This window comes from Lissotriton helveticus, chromosome 7, assembly GCF_964261635.1.
Source record: "Lissotriton helveticus chromosome 7, aLisHel1.1, whole genome shotgun sequence".
Lineage (NCBI taxonomy): Eukaryota > Metazoa > Chordata > Amphibia > Caudata > Salamandridae > Lissotriton > Lissotriton helveticus.
In genome coordinates, this window is record NC_136068.1 from 761,441,243 (window position 1) to 761,455,239 (window position 13,997).

Consider the following 13,997-nt stretch of genomic DNA (forward strand, 5'->3'; position numbering starts at 1 on the left):
ACATAAGGAACTCTGGGAACAGATGTTGGGGGCACCATCTTGGAGGTTTGCTAGTCCAAGCTTTGGTAGGATATTCTTTGATTTAATCACTCCATCGACATGAGGGAAGCACACTATAAACTGTTGTTTGATTGGTACCTCTACCCTACCAAACTCAAATAAATTTTTCCACATGTGTCTGACCTTTGTTGGAGGGGTTGGGGCATGTTAGGTGAATTCAATCATATTCGGTGAAACTGCACGAGGATTTGACCATTTTGGGCGGAAATTCTCACCCAGCTCAAGGAGATTTTAGGATGCCTGGTACCTTCTGACCCGGGATTTGTATTACTGGGATTAAGAAGTGATTCCTTGAAGTATCAAACCATTGGGGATAAAACAGTAATGCGTCTTTGCCTGGGGGCTGCGAAAATGTAGGTGGCGGTGGCATGGAAATGTAAGGAGCAACCCACCATGACTCAATAGCATGCCAGGCTGTGGATAGCAGTGACTTTGGAGCGCATTGGCAGGTATATTATTAGACACCCACAAAAATGTAAAATACATCTGTGGTCCCTCGGTTCAATACCTCTCAGTGGGTCTGCCACAAAAGTGCATGTCCTACCCTGACGATAGCCCTACATCTTTTTTAATTCTGAAGGGAGGAAACCTTATATGTGAGGGGGTCCAGGGGTGCGGATCTCTCCGCCATGAGATGCGCCGGCTTTAGTACTGGTGGTGCCCTGTGCGACAATGTTTGTTGGTGCCTCCCCATGACTACCTTGCCACGGATTCCCTCACTACCACCATTTGACAATGCTCGCAAGTCTCCATAACCACTGTCTCCTAGATTCATTTACTTTTATAGCGCCACTCATACCAATTTAAGGTGTCGGAACACTTTACTTCACACATACCTTGCACGGAGACAATCATGCATGTGTAAATCAGTTTATAGGAAATGTTACATAAGACAGAGGCCTACAAGGTGTAGGAGTCACATGTCATCCATACCGGTAGGCTGTATAGTTTAAGAACCATCGGTTTGGAAAAGCACAAATTCAGAATTTAAAATGTAACATCATTGTTAGGGATTTTCTTTGATAATAAGAATTGATTTCTACTCAAATGAACCTTTTTTGCAATATTAGGATGAGGAAAGACTGGGCAAAAAACATGTATCTGTGATATATTCCTTGCAGTTTGCATGCAGGCAGCTCTTTGAGGACAGTTGATAGCTCACTGCTCTATATTAAGATTTTAACTTTAAACTGCAAGTATCAAAAGGTTCTCTCTGACAAAATCGATAACACATTAACCTATTTATAGTAAATGCACTTTGTGATCTGAATAGGACACGTTCTTTGCAGCAAGCATATTAACCTTCTGCGCTACGATGAGTCACAACTTTCACCACCAGACAAAGCTTCCTTCTCCCTCCAGGAAGAACATTAATCACGATAGTTATCGTGACATTTTTTATTGATGCTTGAAAATTGCTGGCACAAGGAACGTGGCATCAGGTGCTTAAAAAACAATAAACATGGTGCCCCCACCCCAAGTCAGCATTGGCACCGATCTTACCAACCTAAAGCTGGCCCTGCTAGCTGTATCCCAATTGGAAGTCGATTGTCCCTTTTGTACAATAGCGAGAGCCCGGTGTACCATAGTTAGTTTAGGGTTTGGTTTGGTGGGAGGGGGAGGGAATGGGTTTTAGGGACTGCAGGATTGTTACGTATTTTGTGCTGCCTGATGCGGGCAATTTTCATATTATTGGAAACTCGCATGCCATTAGCTGTGTACTTTTGTGCAGAAACTGTACTGCATGATTTGTGTGACTTTACATATTGTACATTTGCCATTTTTTTCGGTTTGTATCTTTTATGTAGTCTTTATGTTTTGCAACTGGTTCTTATGTAAATCGTATTAAATAAATAAATAAAAATCCCTTATTTATGGATCATATAATCACCCGAGTACGTTTTTTCAATTCAGGAATGAGTGGGGTCACCGTCGGTGGAGGATATGGCGTAGCGGCCAGCGTTGCCGACCTTGGTGGAGCTGAGGAACACACTAGTTCTAGTCTGGGAGCGACACAACACCCTGTGATTCTGGGCGAAACTCTTAATCTTCCTGCGCCTACAATAACATGAACGTGTCCTTGTGCAGATATGTTACTGGTGCTTATGCAAAGGACTTCAATGCCTGCGCGCTCGAATTCGCGCTGTATAATGCAACACATAAGTGTGAGAGAGGAAGGAGTACCTGACACCTCGCTCCCTCAGTTCTGCCCAATAGCCGGCGCCGGGCTGCTACTTTGCATCTCCTCGGGGGCGGAGGGGGGGGCGTGTCGCTGCGAGGAGTGTGTTTGTTTAACGTGTAGGATGCGCCAGTGATCCTTTGCCCGCTGGCTCGGCTGACTGTCATGTAGGCTGAGTGCCCCGCACAGGGACCGTCCCAGGGCAGTGGAGCCGGTGACCGAGGCAAGACCAGACCCTCTGCCCAGCACAGCAGCTGCCCCCTGGACGGCGCCCTCCGTGCCACCGCCGCTGCCATGAGAGACTATGACCAGTCCATCGCCTTCCTGGGCGAGTGGGGGCCCTTCCAGCGCACCATCTTCTTCCTGCTCAGCGCCAGCACCATCCCCAACGGCTTCAACGGCATGTCCGTCATGTTCCTGTCCGCCACCCCGGACCACCGCTGCCTGGTGCCCGCCGGCGCCAACCTCAGTGCCCCCTGGAGGAACGCCAGCCTGCCGCTGGAGAAGCAGGCGGACGGGACCCTGGCGCAGAGCAGGTGCCGCCGCTACCGGTTGGCGCTTCTGACCAACTTCTCGGCGCTGGGACTGACCCCGGGGGTGGACGTGGACCTGAGCGAGGTGCCGCAGGAGAAGTGCCTGGACGGCTGGAGCTACAGCGCCGACGTCTACGGCAGCACCACGGCCACCGAGGTGAGGGGCGGGGAGAGGCAGCGGCAGCATAGAGGCATGCCAGTCAGTGTATACCCAGCATGGGCAGCGGCGTTACATAACTTATTGAGAAATATTCGAAATTATTCATGCAACATCATGTCATGCAATGTACCCAGGATGGGCAGCGGCTGCATCCGCGTTACATAAATCATGAGAAATAGTCGAAATTATTCATGCTGCATCCGACTTTAAACAATTGTCCTAAGTATTCAATAATTTAAATGCAATATTGTTGAAAGTTAACGATTTTCTATATATACAATACCCCTACGTTGAACCATGTCCCAAATAGTTCTGAGTGAGGGGTTGAGCAAAGCGAACCTCGCATCCCTGTAGGAGATTGCTTCCCTGAGGGAATTCTACAATTCTTAAACTTTCTTTTTCCATTCTCTCCATCCTTCTTTCAGAATTGTGTGCTTCCTTCTTACTATCCGTTTTTAGTTTTTTCCTTATTGATTTCTTTACTTTTTTTCATGCTCTCGGCTTTATTATGCATTTATCTGGCCATCCATCAAGCCCTCCCATTCTTCTTTGTCCTTTTGCATCTTTCATCTGTCCTTTCTTCTCACCAATCATCCATTCTTTTCTTTAGCCTTTCTTCTTCCACCCATACTTCGACCCATCATCGATCCATATTACCTTACTTCTATCTTTCCATTCATCATTGTTTTTTTCCTTCTCATTCCATCCATCTCGCCTTCTCAGCTTCCCTCTATCCTCCTCTTTACCCATGTCTTCATCCATCCTCTCTCCATCTCTCCATTCTTATCTGATTTCATCCGTCCATTATCTCTCCATGCTTCTCTCCTAGTCTAATTAATGACATCACGCTCATCCACTGCATGAGGTCGTATTTATGAGACTCCTGGAGACCAAGTATCCAATCAAATTCAAAGGCGCCATAAACAAGAACTTAAAGGATTCATGTTACACAGAACTGCCCAGTGACACACACCCGAATAAGGTGCTAAAGTGGGGTTGCCTTGTTACGTACATCTAAAAGTAGTCACTTCTTATTGCTGTTGTGTAGCATTCTGGGCCAACGGTGTGGGACTAACATGGCCTTCAATGTGACCCACTCCTAGGCTTAAGTGTTAAGTCATTTCTAGCCCCAAATGTAGTACTATTTCCTTCTCCAATGGGAGACATTTCTGGCCACCAATTTGTGACAATTATGGGTGGTAATGTGGGCCGTCCAGACCCCCAGCATGGGAAATCCTGATCTTTTTTATAACAGTTGTGACCTTCAGTATTGGAAATTCATGGCATTCAGGTGTGACACTCCCTCTACTGCAGTGGGGAATATTCACAGGCTGCGATGTGAGACACTTCTGCTCCAATGTGGGACAGTCCTCTTCTCCATTGTGAGATTATCCTAGCCTCTAATGTGAGACACGGCCTCCACTGTGAGACGTGTGATTCGCTGATGTGGGACATAACGGGTGATCATATGGTACTTCCCTGACCTCTGCTTCGAACATGGGGCAATCCTGACCTCCTGTGTGGAACACTCCTGGCCGTAAATGTGGGTTACAAAATGGCTTCCAATGTGTGACACTCCCGGTGTCCATTGAGGAACAATACTGGCCTTCAATGTGAGTTACGTCTGCTCCAGTTTTAGGTAAGGCTTGCCTCCAATGTGAGACTGTCTAGCTTCTAATGTCCTTTATCATCCTTCCTTCCAAAGTGAGACACACTTTGCCTGCATTGTGATTCACTTCCGGCCGCCAGCATGCCACATTCCAGAGTGATAGTGTTGCAAAGTCGTGGCCTCCAACCTCTGTGCTGGGACACTCCTGGCCTTCAGTGTGGGAACATTCCGGACCTCAGTATGTGACATTTCTGTTTCCAACAAAGAGCATTACTGATGTGCAAGAAGACACTTATTGCCTCCAGAGTGAGACAACCCTTGCCTCCAAAGTGCGAGTATCCGGGTTACTAATGTGTGAGGCTTCATGGCTCTACTGTAACACACACTCCTCGTCTCCAGTGAAGGGCTCTCCTGGCATCCAGTGTGGGGCATTCATTCACTACAGTGTGTAGCACCCCTGGCCTCTGCTGTGTGATCATCCTGTTCTCCAATGTGAAACATTCTTCAATCAATCAATCAATGCATTTTTAAAGTGCGCTACATACCCGTGAGGGTCTCAAGGCGCTAGGTGGGGGGTGGAGGGGACGCTACTGGTCGAAAAGCCAGGTCTTGAGAAGTCTTCTGAAGGCCAGCAGGTCCTGAGTCTGTCGTAGGCTGGTGGGGAGAGCGTTCCAGGTCTTGGCGGCGAGGTAGGAAAAGGATCTGCCGCCGGCGGTGGTTTTTCAGATACGAGGAACTGTGGCGAGGGCGAGGTTGGCTGAGCGGAGGCTTCGTGTTGGGATGTGGAAGCTGAGTCGGTTGTTGAGGTATGTAGGTCCGGCATTGTGTAATGCTTTGTGTGCGTGGATGAGGGATTTAATGCGCAGTACTTATGGCCTATTTTGTGGGACAAGCCAGACTACCAATATGAGAAAGTTCTGTACATTAAATGGGGCATTTGTAGCTTGACTCCAATGTGGGGCACTCCTTGGCTTCACAGTGGAGTAATCATGAGCACCAGTGTGTGCAATCTAGAGTGTTGATGGGGTCAGTCCTGGATGCCAATGAAGGAGAGCCCTGTGCTCATAGAAGGGAGAAGATATTAATGGATACTCATTCATATTAAAAGGTTGTTTCTCTGGATGGCAGTTATGGGCATTTCTGGATTTCAGAAATATCTGAGTGCCTTGGAGTATCTCTGCCATTTCGTAGAACTAGACATTTGGTCATCTTTTGAAACTTCTTGGCACCTTCTGTGTTCCTCCCAAATTGTCAGTAAAAGCAATTGAGTCATTGAGGTGCGCTGGTTTTGTTGAATTGACAATTATTAGCGACTATATTGTGTCTGAAATATCGATGCGATAGGCAACTATTGGAAGGCCTACCGCGTTTCCCCCATCCCATGTCCACTTGTAGTAAGGAGTGTGACGTTGATTTCCCCCTTTTCCCCATTGTGTTTCCAAGAAGTCCAAATTGCTTTGAAAGGGTCCCACCAGATGTGATCTTTTCTGAAGGTAGTGGGGTTGTGGCAGCCGCTCTTCAGCCAGGCTTGTGTGGGCCAAATATCTCCATAGCTGGATAGTTGGCAGGGTGATTACTGCTTCACTTTTGGAGTTGGTTCTATACCTGGCACACAGAGGGGCCTGCAGCTGTTTTGTCACTTATAGTAGGTAGTGCCCCTTGCGCTTCTATATTTCTTTCTTTATAAATGTGTATATGTATGTATGTATGTATATATATATATATATATATATATATATATATATATATATATATATATATATATATATATCATCAGGTGCAAAAGCTTCAAAAATGAAACATAAAGCCCGCATTTTGCCCATGACGTCTCATTCACATTGCCGAAATTCTCCCGCCTGTTTATTGTTAGCTGTCTTTTGCTTGTATTTTCTCACCACCAGCACTGATTTATGCATCTCACATGTAAAAATGTATTCTACCACCCAAATTGTGTATGATCTTTTACATTGTAGCTCTGTGGTATATACAGCATTTCTTGTTGAAATACCTTGTTCTTGCTTATTGAATAAATTCCAGAATATGGAAATCTTGGTCTCGGCCTTGCCCCCTTGGGCTTCCGTCTGATCTGGTCACATGCTCTTTTAGTTGAGATTGGAGATGATGCATGGCGCCCCCAAAGCCTCCATGATGACAACTAGTTATCAGAACTTTCCAGTGGCCATTCACATAGTCTGCCAGTGTGGCTAAACTGCAAACTGGGGACTGTGCTTGGCATAGGCATATCCTCTGCTGATCTTGCCTAATCCTCAATCAGTCAATTGTATTCCAAGCCAGGCTGCATGATAAGTGTTCACACCATATGACTCTCCTATATTTACTTAGAATGAGACCACTGCAACAAATGTCTTTCATCCAGTACCTCTAACAATCCATGGCAAGTAACCGCTTCCCTAGACAGGCACGTAATGAATGAAGAGGTCTGGCTGTAGCACTAGAACTGTGTGACAGGACTACCACTAATGATAAATGTATTAAAACAAAAAAAAAGCTGTCAATACAAATATTTGGAAACAAAATGAATGAAGAGATCTGTAACACTGCTGGCCCCCGGAGGACTCTCACAAAGTCCACCGTGCAGGTGCCAACTAGCTTCATTCTCTTATCGTTAGTCAATAACTTATAATGACGTCTATAGAAGCGGAGACTGTAACATAATCCATCCTAGAAAATCTCTGACTCTTCCCCAAGCCATACCTGCCCGGCTCCGTAGTACAGCAAAGTGGTTGATCCTGCACTGTAGCCAGAAAATTGGTCTGATTGCTGAATGAACTCATAATTGCCATAAAGGACCCTACATGGAACATCAAAACTCCAGCATACCATAGACTATAACTGCATATTTCTATCATGTGCGTTCATCCAACACTTCGCTAAGCACTATGTCCTATAACACCATAGCGGCACCGTGGTGGTGATGTACAATAAAACACATCTCACATAGAATTACAAATGAATACAACACCCTTCCAGTTACACACCCTACATGGTATAGCACCCTAATACCCTCATGTGCGCCCCATATAACGGTATTAGGCGCTATAAAATACTTCAATACAATACAATATAAATTATTAATGGAAAAGACTCTCATCAGAATTTATTTTGTGGCACATGCTTTACTCCTTCTGCTGTGGTTTGGCTAGCTAGTAAATATCTAAAAGAAAGGCATGTTACCTACATGTGGAGTAAGATTATTTAGTGTGTGCAGGCACCTATGGTATCTAAAGGAGCAGGTACTTTCAGGCCCTGTGCACAGGCTGCTGCTGAACCACAGGGATCAATGGATAAGGCTGAACAAAAAAGTTGTGAAGATGAAGTGGTTACTGTGATGCTGAGCCCATGCAAGACTTCTTTGGAAGCATCAGGCACATACTTTGAGACGAAAATTTTAGAATGTCAGTAGTTGGTATCTTTTGATGCTAAAAAAGGGCCCACATTGTTTTTAGGTCTCAGCCTGCGAAAGACTGTGCACATGCGCAGTCGAGCTGGCGAGATTTAATGACATAGAGTATTTTCCACTAGTGAGGTTAAGCCCCGCCCCTCTTTTCCATTGGCTGGCGTCACCTTTCATGCAAAGCGGTGGCCAGCCATTGGAGAAGAGGTCCTAGTGACGTTCTTCTTTCTCTCTAAGGCCCGTCCTTTTCAGGCTGGTTTACTTGACTGGTGGCGTAAAAGGTTTCTTATCTTCTTTATGGGTCCAACAGATGGCCCCATAAAGAAGATAAGGAACCTTTTACTTCAGCAGGAAGTCAGTCTGAAAGGGACGGGACTGTGTCATGGCGAGCAAATGTTTTTTTTATTGCATTTCAGCTAACACATCGATCTAGAAGGGTTTTCTCTCTCACCGTCCCTCCGTGTTGGGCCTCCCTCTGTGCACATTAGTTCGTCTCTGTGACTGCCGGAAACTTTCCGGCCTCCGAAAAACTTCCTGCAACACCACTGCACACCACGGCGGGCTCTTAGTAACTCATGCCTGCATTACCGGAGCCGGTCACCGTGGGCGACCTCCACAGCTGGCCACAGACCTGGCAGGGGGAATCCAGCGGCGACATCCCCACAACCAGAGGATCGGTGCCCAATTTGCATTAACCGGGCACAGCACAGCATATTGCATGTCCAGTGCAATTCTTAGTCCGAGTCGGGCCGCATAGGGTACTTTCGGGGAAAGCAGTCGCGGTTTTTAAGGACCGTTTACATAATTCTCAGATGAAGCTGCAATTAAGGATCGGTCCGCTACCAGTTGTCCAGCTTTCTGGCAGCCGGTCAGAAAAAGTTTGAATGACATAATTGCCCCAATGCAAAACACACCTACATAGAGAGGTTTATGTTTTATTAAGCAACATGAGGCGGATTTGTCAAAGATAGTAAACCCTACCGTACAAAATAATAAAATCTTCAAATTTTAAATGACTTAGTAAAATGATTAATTTTCGGTTTGCTGAATTTACTTGTTATAGAATTTACAGACTTTGTATTGCGGCTGTTGCGTGTACCATAAACACGTGTAATGACTGGCCAGCTGCTTTTCTTACTTTTCTGGTACCCGGGTGTCATTAACCGATCCCCACACTACCTCCACACTCGCATAACTCAGTTACGTGTGTACAGTGACCAGAGTCTGTGCACCGATTAGGTGGCATATGGTGAAACAGCCCCCAAGCCCCGGGGACGCGCGCTTCTTTGTTCTGCTCATGTGTCGGGGCTGAGATCTCGGCATGGTGGTATGGGGGTATATACTGCTGGACCCCACTTGTGCCAGGGGCAGCGGGCATCCCGAGTGCTTGCAGGCGTACATGTTGACAACCTCATGTCTGTGGCACTGTGAGGAGCTGTGTGCTGCATTGGGTACTTGGGGACGCACCATGTGTCCATGCTCTTGCGAGTGAGCTCCCAACACGTACATACCTTCACTTCGCGTCCCATGGGCGGAACAGGTTTAGACACGCCATGTTGTCTCTGATGCCACACTTTTTTTTGGGGGGGGCTGGGGGCCATCTCTTCAACATACGCTTGGTAGGGAGCGAGGGAGGATGGGTTTAGGGGTTGCTTCCACCGTGTGTGTTGCTGCAAGCTCTTTGCAACCCTGCACCTCCAGTGTGATGGCGTTTTGGCTTTCCTGCACGATTCTGACGTGGTGCTACTCATGTGTCATGTGGTGTGCTGGTTTAAGCATCGAATGAATAAACAGTGCTAAGAAGGTGCGCAGAACTACCGAAGTCCCATCCCTGTAACTGGGGCTCCAGTTACTTCTAGTGTTAGACAGGAATCGGTTTCTTGCAGATGCAATGGTGCTGGACTCATTCATTTAGGCTCCGTTCGGCAGTGAGTTCAGTGGGGGCTGTGTTCATCCCAGGTGGTGAATGGAGGCCGCTCTCGCTTGGAGTGTATGTGAACCCCTCGCGCGGTTCAAGATGAGGCCAGCGATTGGGGGTGGCATTGCCCCTCTTGTGTTTTCGCAGTGGTAGTACTCCCCTCTGGTTTCATTGCGTATTCGGGGTACCATTATACTCCTCTTGTGGTTCTGCTGAGCCTTGGGCCCAGTCCTGCGGTGGCAGTGCAAACCTCTGCTGGTCCTGGGTTGCAGTGCGCCCCTCCTGTGAGTCCATCTTGCAGATCCCGGTTCGCGGTGTCATCTCTTGTGGCATGGGCGCATCCCTGCCAGGCATAGTCCATGGTCTCTGCAGCCGGCGCGGCGGCACCTGGGCATCGCACCGGGGGGGGGGGGAGGCGCCGTGCCCAAGCTCGCACGGCTCTCTGTGGATACTGTTGGCAGTTTACTGCACTAGCAAATGAGCCTGTGGCTCGAAAGGAATTAATACATGGGAACTATGCACTGTTTTTATTTCACGTAGTATGCTGCGCCCTCCATTGTCGCGCAGTAACGCTCCACACAAGCCCCGCCACAGAATGTAAACAGAACTTCGTTTTTGGAAAAAAAAGTTAAACGTGGCTAGATCACTGTTTGAGAGAGCCCTTCCACCAGAAAATTTGAGTACAACAGTCACCGTCAAAGAAAGGCGGTGGCTTGGTGTTGTGTGTGTGTCTGGCTCTGTGTGTATGTGTGTCTGGCTCTGTGTGTATGCTTGGCTGTGTGTGTGGCTCTGTGTTTGTGGCTCTGTGTGTGTGTGGCTCTGTGTGTGTGGCTCTGTGTGTGTGTGGTTCTGTGTGTGTGTGTGTGTGTGTGGCTTTGTGTGTGTGTGTGGCTGTGTGTGTGTTTTGAAACATAAATAAAACGCGCCGTTATTTGCAATGTCAATAGCTCAAACTTGCGTAAATACACGACCTATTGCATTGCAAATGCAATAGATCTCGCATTTGCGAGAGATTAAGCTATTGGCATTGTAAATGACAATGTCATTTATTTATCTGTTTTCAAAACCAACACATAAATAAAAATGTTGTCATTTACAATGCCAATAGCTCTAACTTTTGCAAAGGCGAGACCGTTGCATTGTAAATGCTTGTTTTTTTTTGTCAATCGGTATTTATTGAGTTATCGTAAAGTCACTATATGACAATTACATATGTATGCACTGCTGGGCTTTGCAGTTGTTACAGTTCGTGCCACATGTAAGTGCCTATTCAAAATCTGTACATTTCACAATGCAATACAGGCAGCAAAAGGAGCCTGGGTGGATAATACCTATATGAGTATTCCAAATACTTCACCTACACTTAGATGAGGAAAGGGGAAGGGAAGTGGAAGTTCAGTGGCATAATATTCCGTCTAAATCTTACAAACATATATGTCCATTGTGGCGTGAATATTACGGCCCTGTAACAAAATCGGCCCCAGGGGCCCAAAACCGCCCCCCCACCCTTGCACGCACTGGGGGATTGCCCGGTGCCCGCTACGGCCAGGCCGGCCCTGCTCAATCAATCAATCAATCATAGCACTTGTATAGCGCGCTACTCACCCGGAAGGGTCTCAAGGCGCTTGCTGCTTGTTACTCCGGCTTGCACATGCACGTACAGATATGCGGAGTAATTAGTTGTGCTGGCGTTCGTGTACAGATAGGCGTCAATAACAAGAGTCGCCAGTAAACAAGAAACAAAAATACGTGCATAACAAACCATATAACCCTCAGCCCGTCACACTTACATAGGCAGTAGTATGGGTGGTCCTTACATAACGCAGCTTCCAGCTGCCTCTCCGAAGAAAGGCCCACATTGTTTCGTGCCAGCTTAAGATGCTGGTAGGGCTTCTGAGAGTCTTTTGATTTCATTGAGGTGCATTTCGAGGATGGGCATTTTTGAAGAATAATTGAGTTGGACATATTTTTCTATATTGACAGATAATGGTGTAAGTGTAAGTAAAAACATCAAACTTAGGAGTTTCTATTACATCTTTCAGAAAGATGGGACATTTGGAAGTTGGTGGTTGTACATTAAATGGCTAGCCAAGTCTTGTGGAATGCAGTACATACATTAATGACTGTAGTCGCATAATAAGCACCCTATTTATTTTATATTTGAAAGTGATATCTCAACTGTCTTACACCTAGATCCAGGGCATGAAATGAGGGGGATCCAGGTTGATCCGGAATCCGCCAGTTATTTTTGAGCCAGAACCGGGATCCGGGTTGGACCCAGTGAAAAATGCTGAATTTGTGTAACTTGCTGGCACCGTTGCATTCAGTAGTGCTACATGTTATCTTCTTTCCTTTCCAAGCATCATCCTGCAGGCAGTGTGTGGTTTCTTATGTCCATTTCCAGCTGGGCACAAAACAAAAGCCTGATTTAAAAGGCCAACAGCCCTTCTTTTGTTTATCATCCTAGCTAGGAACTATCTGGAGCCTAATACCTAGGTGCCAAAGCAATGTGGTGGAACATAGGCACTCAACTTGATATTATTTCATAAGAGATTAAGAGAAACAATGATTTAAAGGCAAGTTTTTGTCTTTGTTCAACCCCCTATATGAAAGAGAGAGGCATTCAATGAAAGAATGTCAGATGTATCTGTATGAGTAATAACACAAATTATGATTTAAATAACACTACCTTATTTTGTATTTCTTTTATAGTGCTACTCTTCTAACATTAAGGTGTCACTGCGCTTTACATCTCATACATATACATTATACAGAGAGTAAATCATACATCTGTGTAAATCAATGTACATTAAATGATTCATAAGAGAATGAGGGTCACATATTGTCTATTCTGGTAGGCATTAGATCTTAAGAATGCATTGGTGGGAGAAATACAAAGTCAGGATTTAAATTGTAACTAGGTGGTTGGGGTTGTCTATACCTGTGGCTTCTGTGCCCCTCCACCACCCGTAATCATTCCTGGTACCCAGGGACCCCGACAAACTATTATTCCACTCCCGGAACTCCCACTAAGTCCTTATTTTGAAGATATGAGCCATAAAACAATACACAAAAAATGCAGAAACAAGCAATCATCAAACAAATACACAAAAGATGAAATATTTTTTTATTTCACCAAAAAATATTAAACAAAAAAATCTAAATTAAAATGTTATTGGGAAGATTGAAGCTTTTCTAAATTGAATTGAAGCCACTCATCCTCCTTACTACATTGTATTTGATGAATTTGCACTGCTCTCACAAATCAATCTGAGGATACAAACTACATTTTTAGCCTCCAATTTCAGTTGCTATTTGATGTGGTTTAATGTTTATTGTTTCAGCTGTGAGCCTTACAATGAATACAACCATTGGTTAATAACATTGTCTATAAATCTAATACAAATGTAGTGCAATCAAACAAATGACATGATTAATATAGCAAGTAAGCTCTGTCACCTATATTCTCTCAGCTACAAAACAAATCAAGAAAATTGCATGTGTGAGGAAGCATAAAGAGAGCACGCAGAAAACATACACGCCCCCCTCAGGCACTGCTCTAATAAAATCAATCAATTAATAAATCACTGCAAACAAAGTTAAAGTGCAAGTGCAAAGAAATGTAAGAACATAGGGCCAGATTTATAAAGCTTTTTAGGTCTCGCCTACGCCTCACGTAAGCGCTGCATTGGAGTGACCTGTTGGAATCACTCCGGCCTTTTGTGGAAACTTGTGCATGTTCTGCACTGTTTCCAATCAGCCCTCGTGCATGTATGGCGGTTACCTTGCGGGAGCAAGCAGCGGCACCATCTGTTAGCAATTTTTGCACCCGCCGCTGTTCACTCTCGTAACGCAAACGCTTGTCTTTCAGCGCTTGTTTCTGCTTGCAAACGGCCTGATTCACAGACGGCAAACGGCCTGATTCACATAATCAGGCCGTTTGAAACCAGAAAAAAGCATTTTCTAATGTACCAAACTCTGTTTGCGATTTAGTAACCTATCACCGAATTGCAAATAGGGTTTGCGATTCGCTATTAGGAAGGGGAGTGTTAAGGGCGTCCCTTCCTAATAGCAAGTGGTGCTGGTGTTTAAGGAATGTTTTTGCGACCGGGAATGCATTTGC

General features: G+C 45.6%; 1 protein-coding gene across 1 annotated transcript in view; it reads left to right on the forward strand.

The window, feature by feature from the left end:
- The first annotated feature begins 2,336 nt into the window (after positions 1–2,336).
- The window catches only part of LOC144769119 (solute carrier family 22 member 4-like), a 460,827-nt gene continuing 449,166 nt past the window's right edge, over positions 2,337–13,997 (forward strand). The window contains exon 1 of the mRNA XM_078653119.1: positions 2,337–2,929. Coding sequence (XP_078509245.1) covers positions 2,534–2,929 — 396 coding nt within the window. The 5' untranslated portion in view covers positions 2,337–2,533. The remainder of the gene's footprint in view (positions 2,930–13,997) is intronic.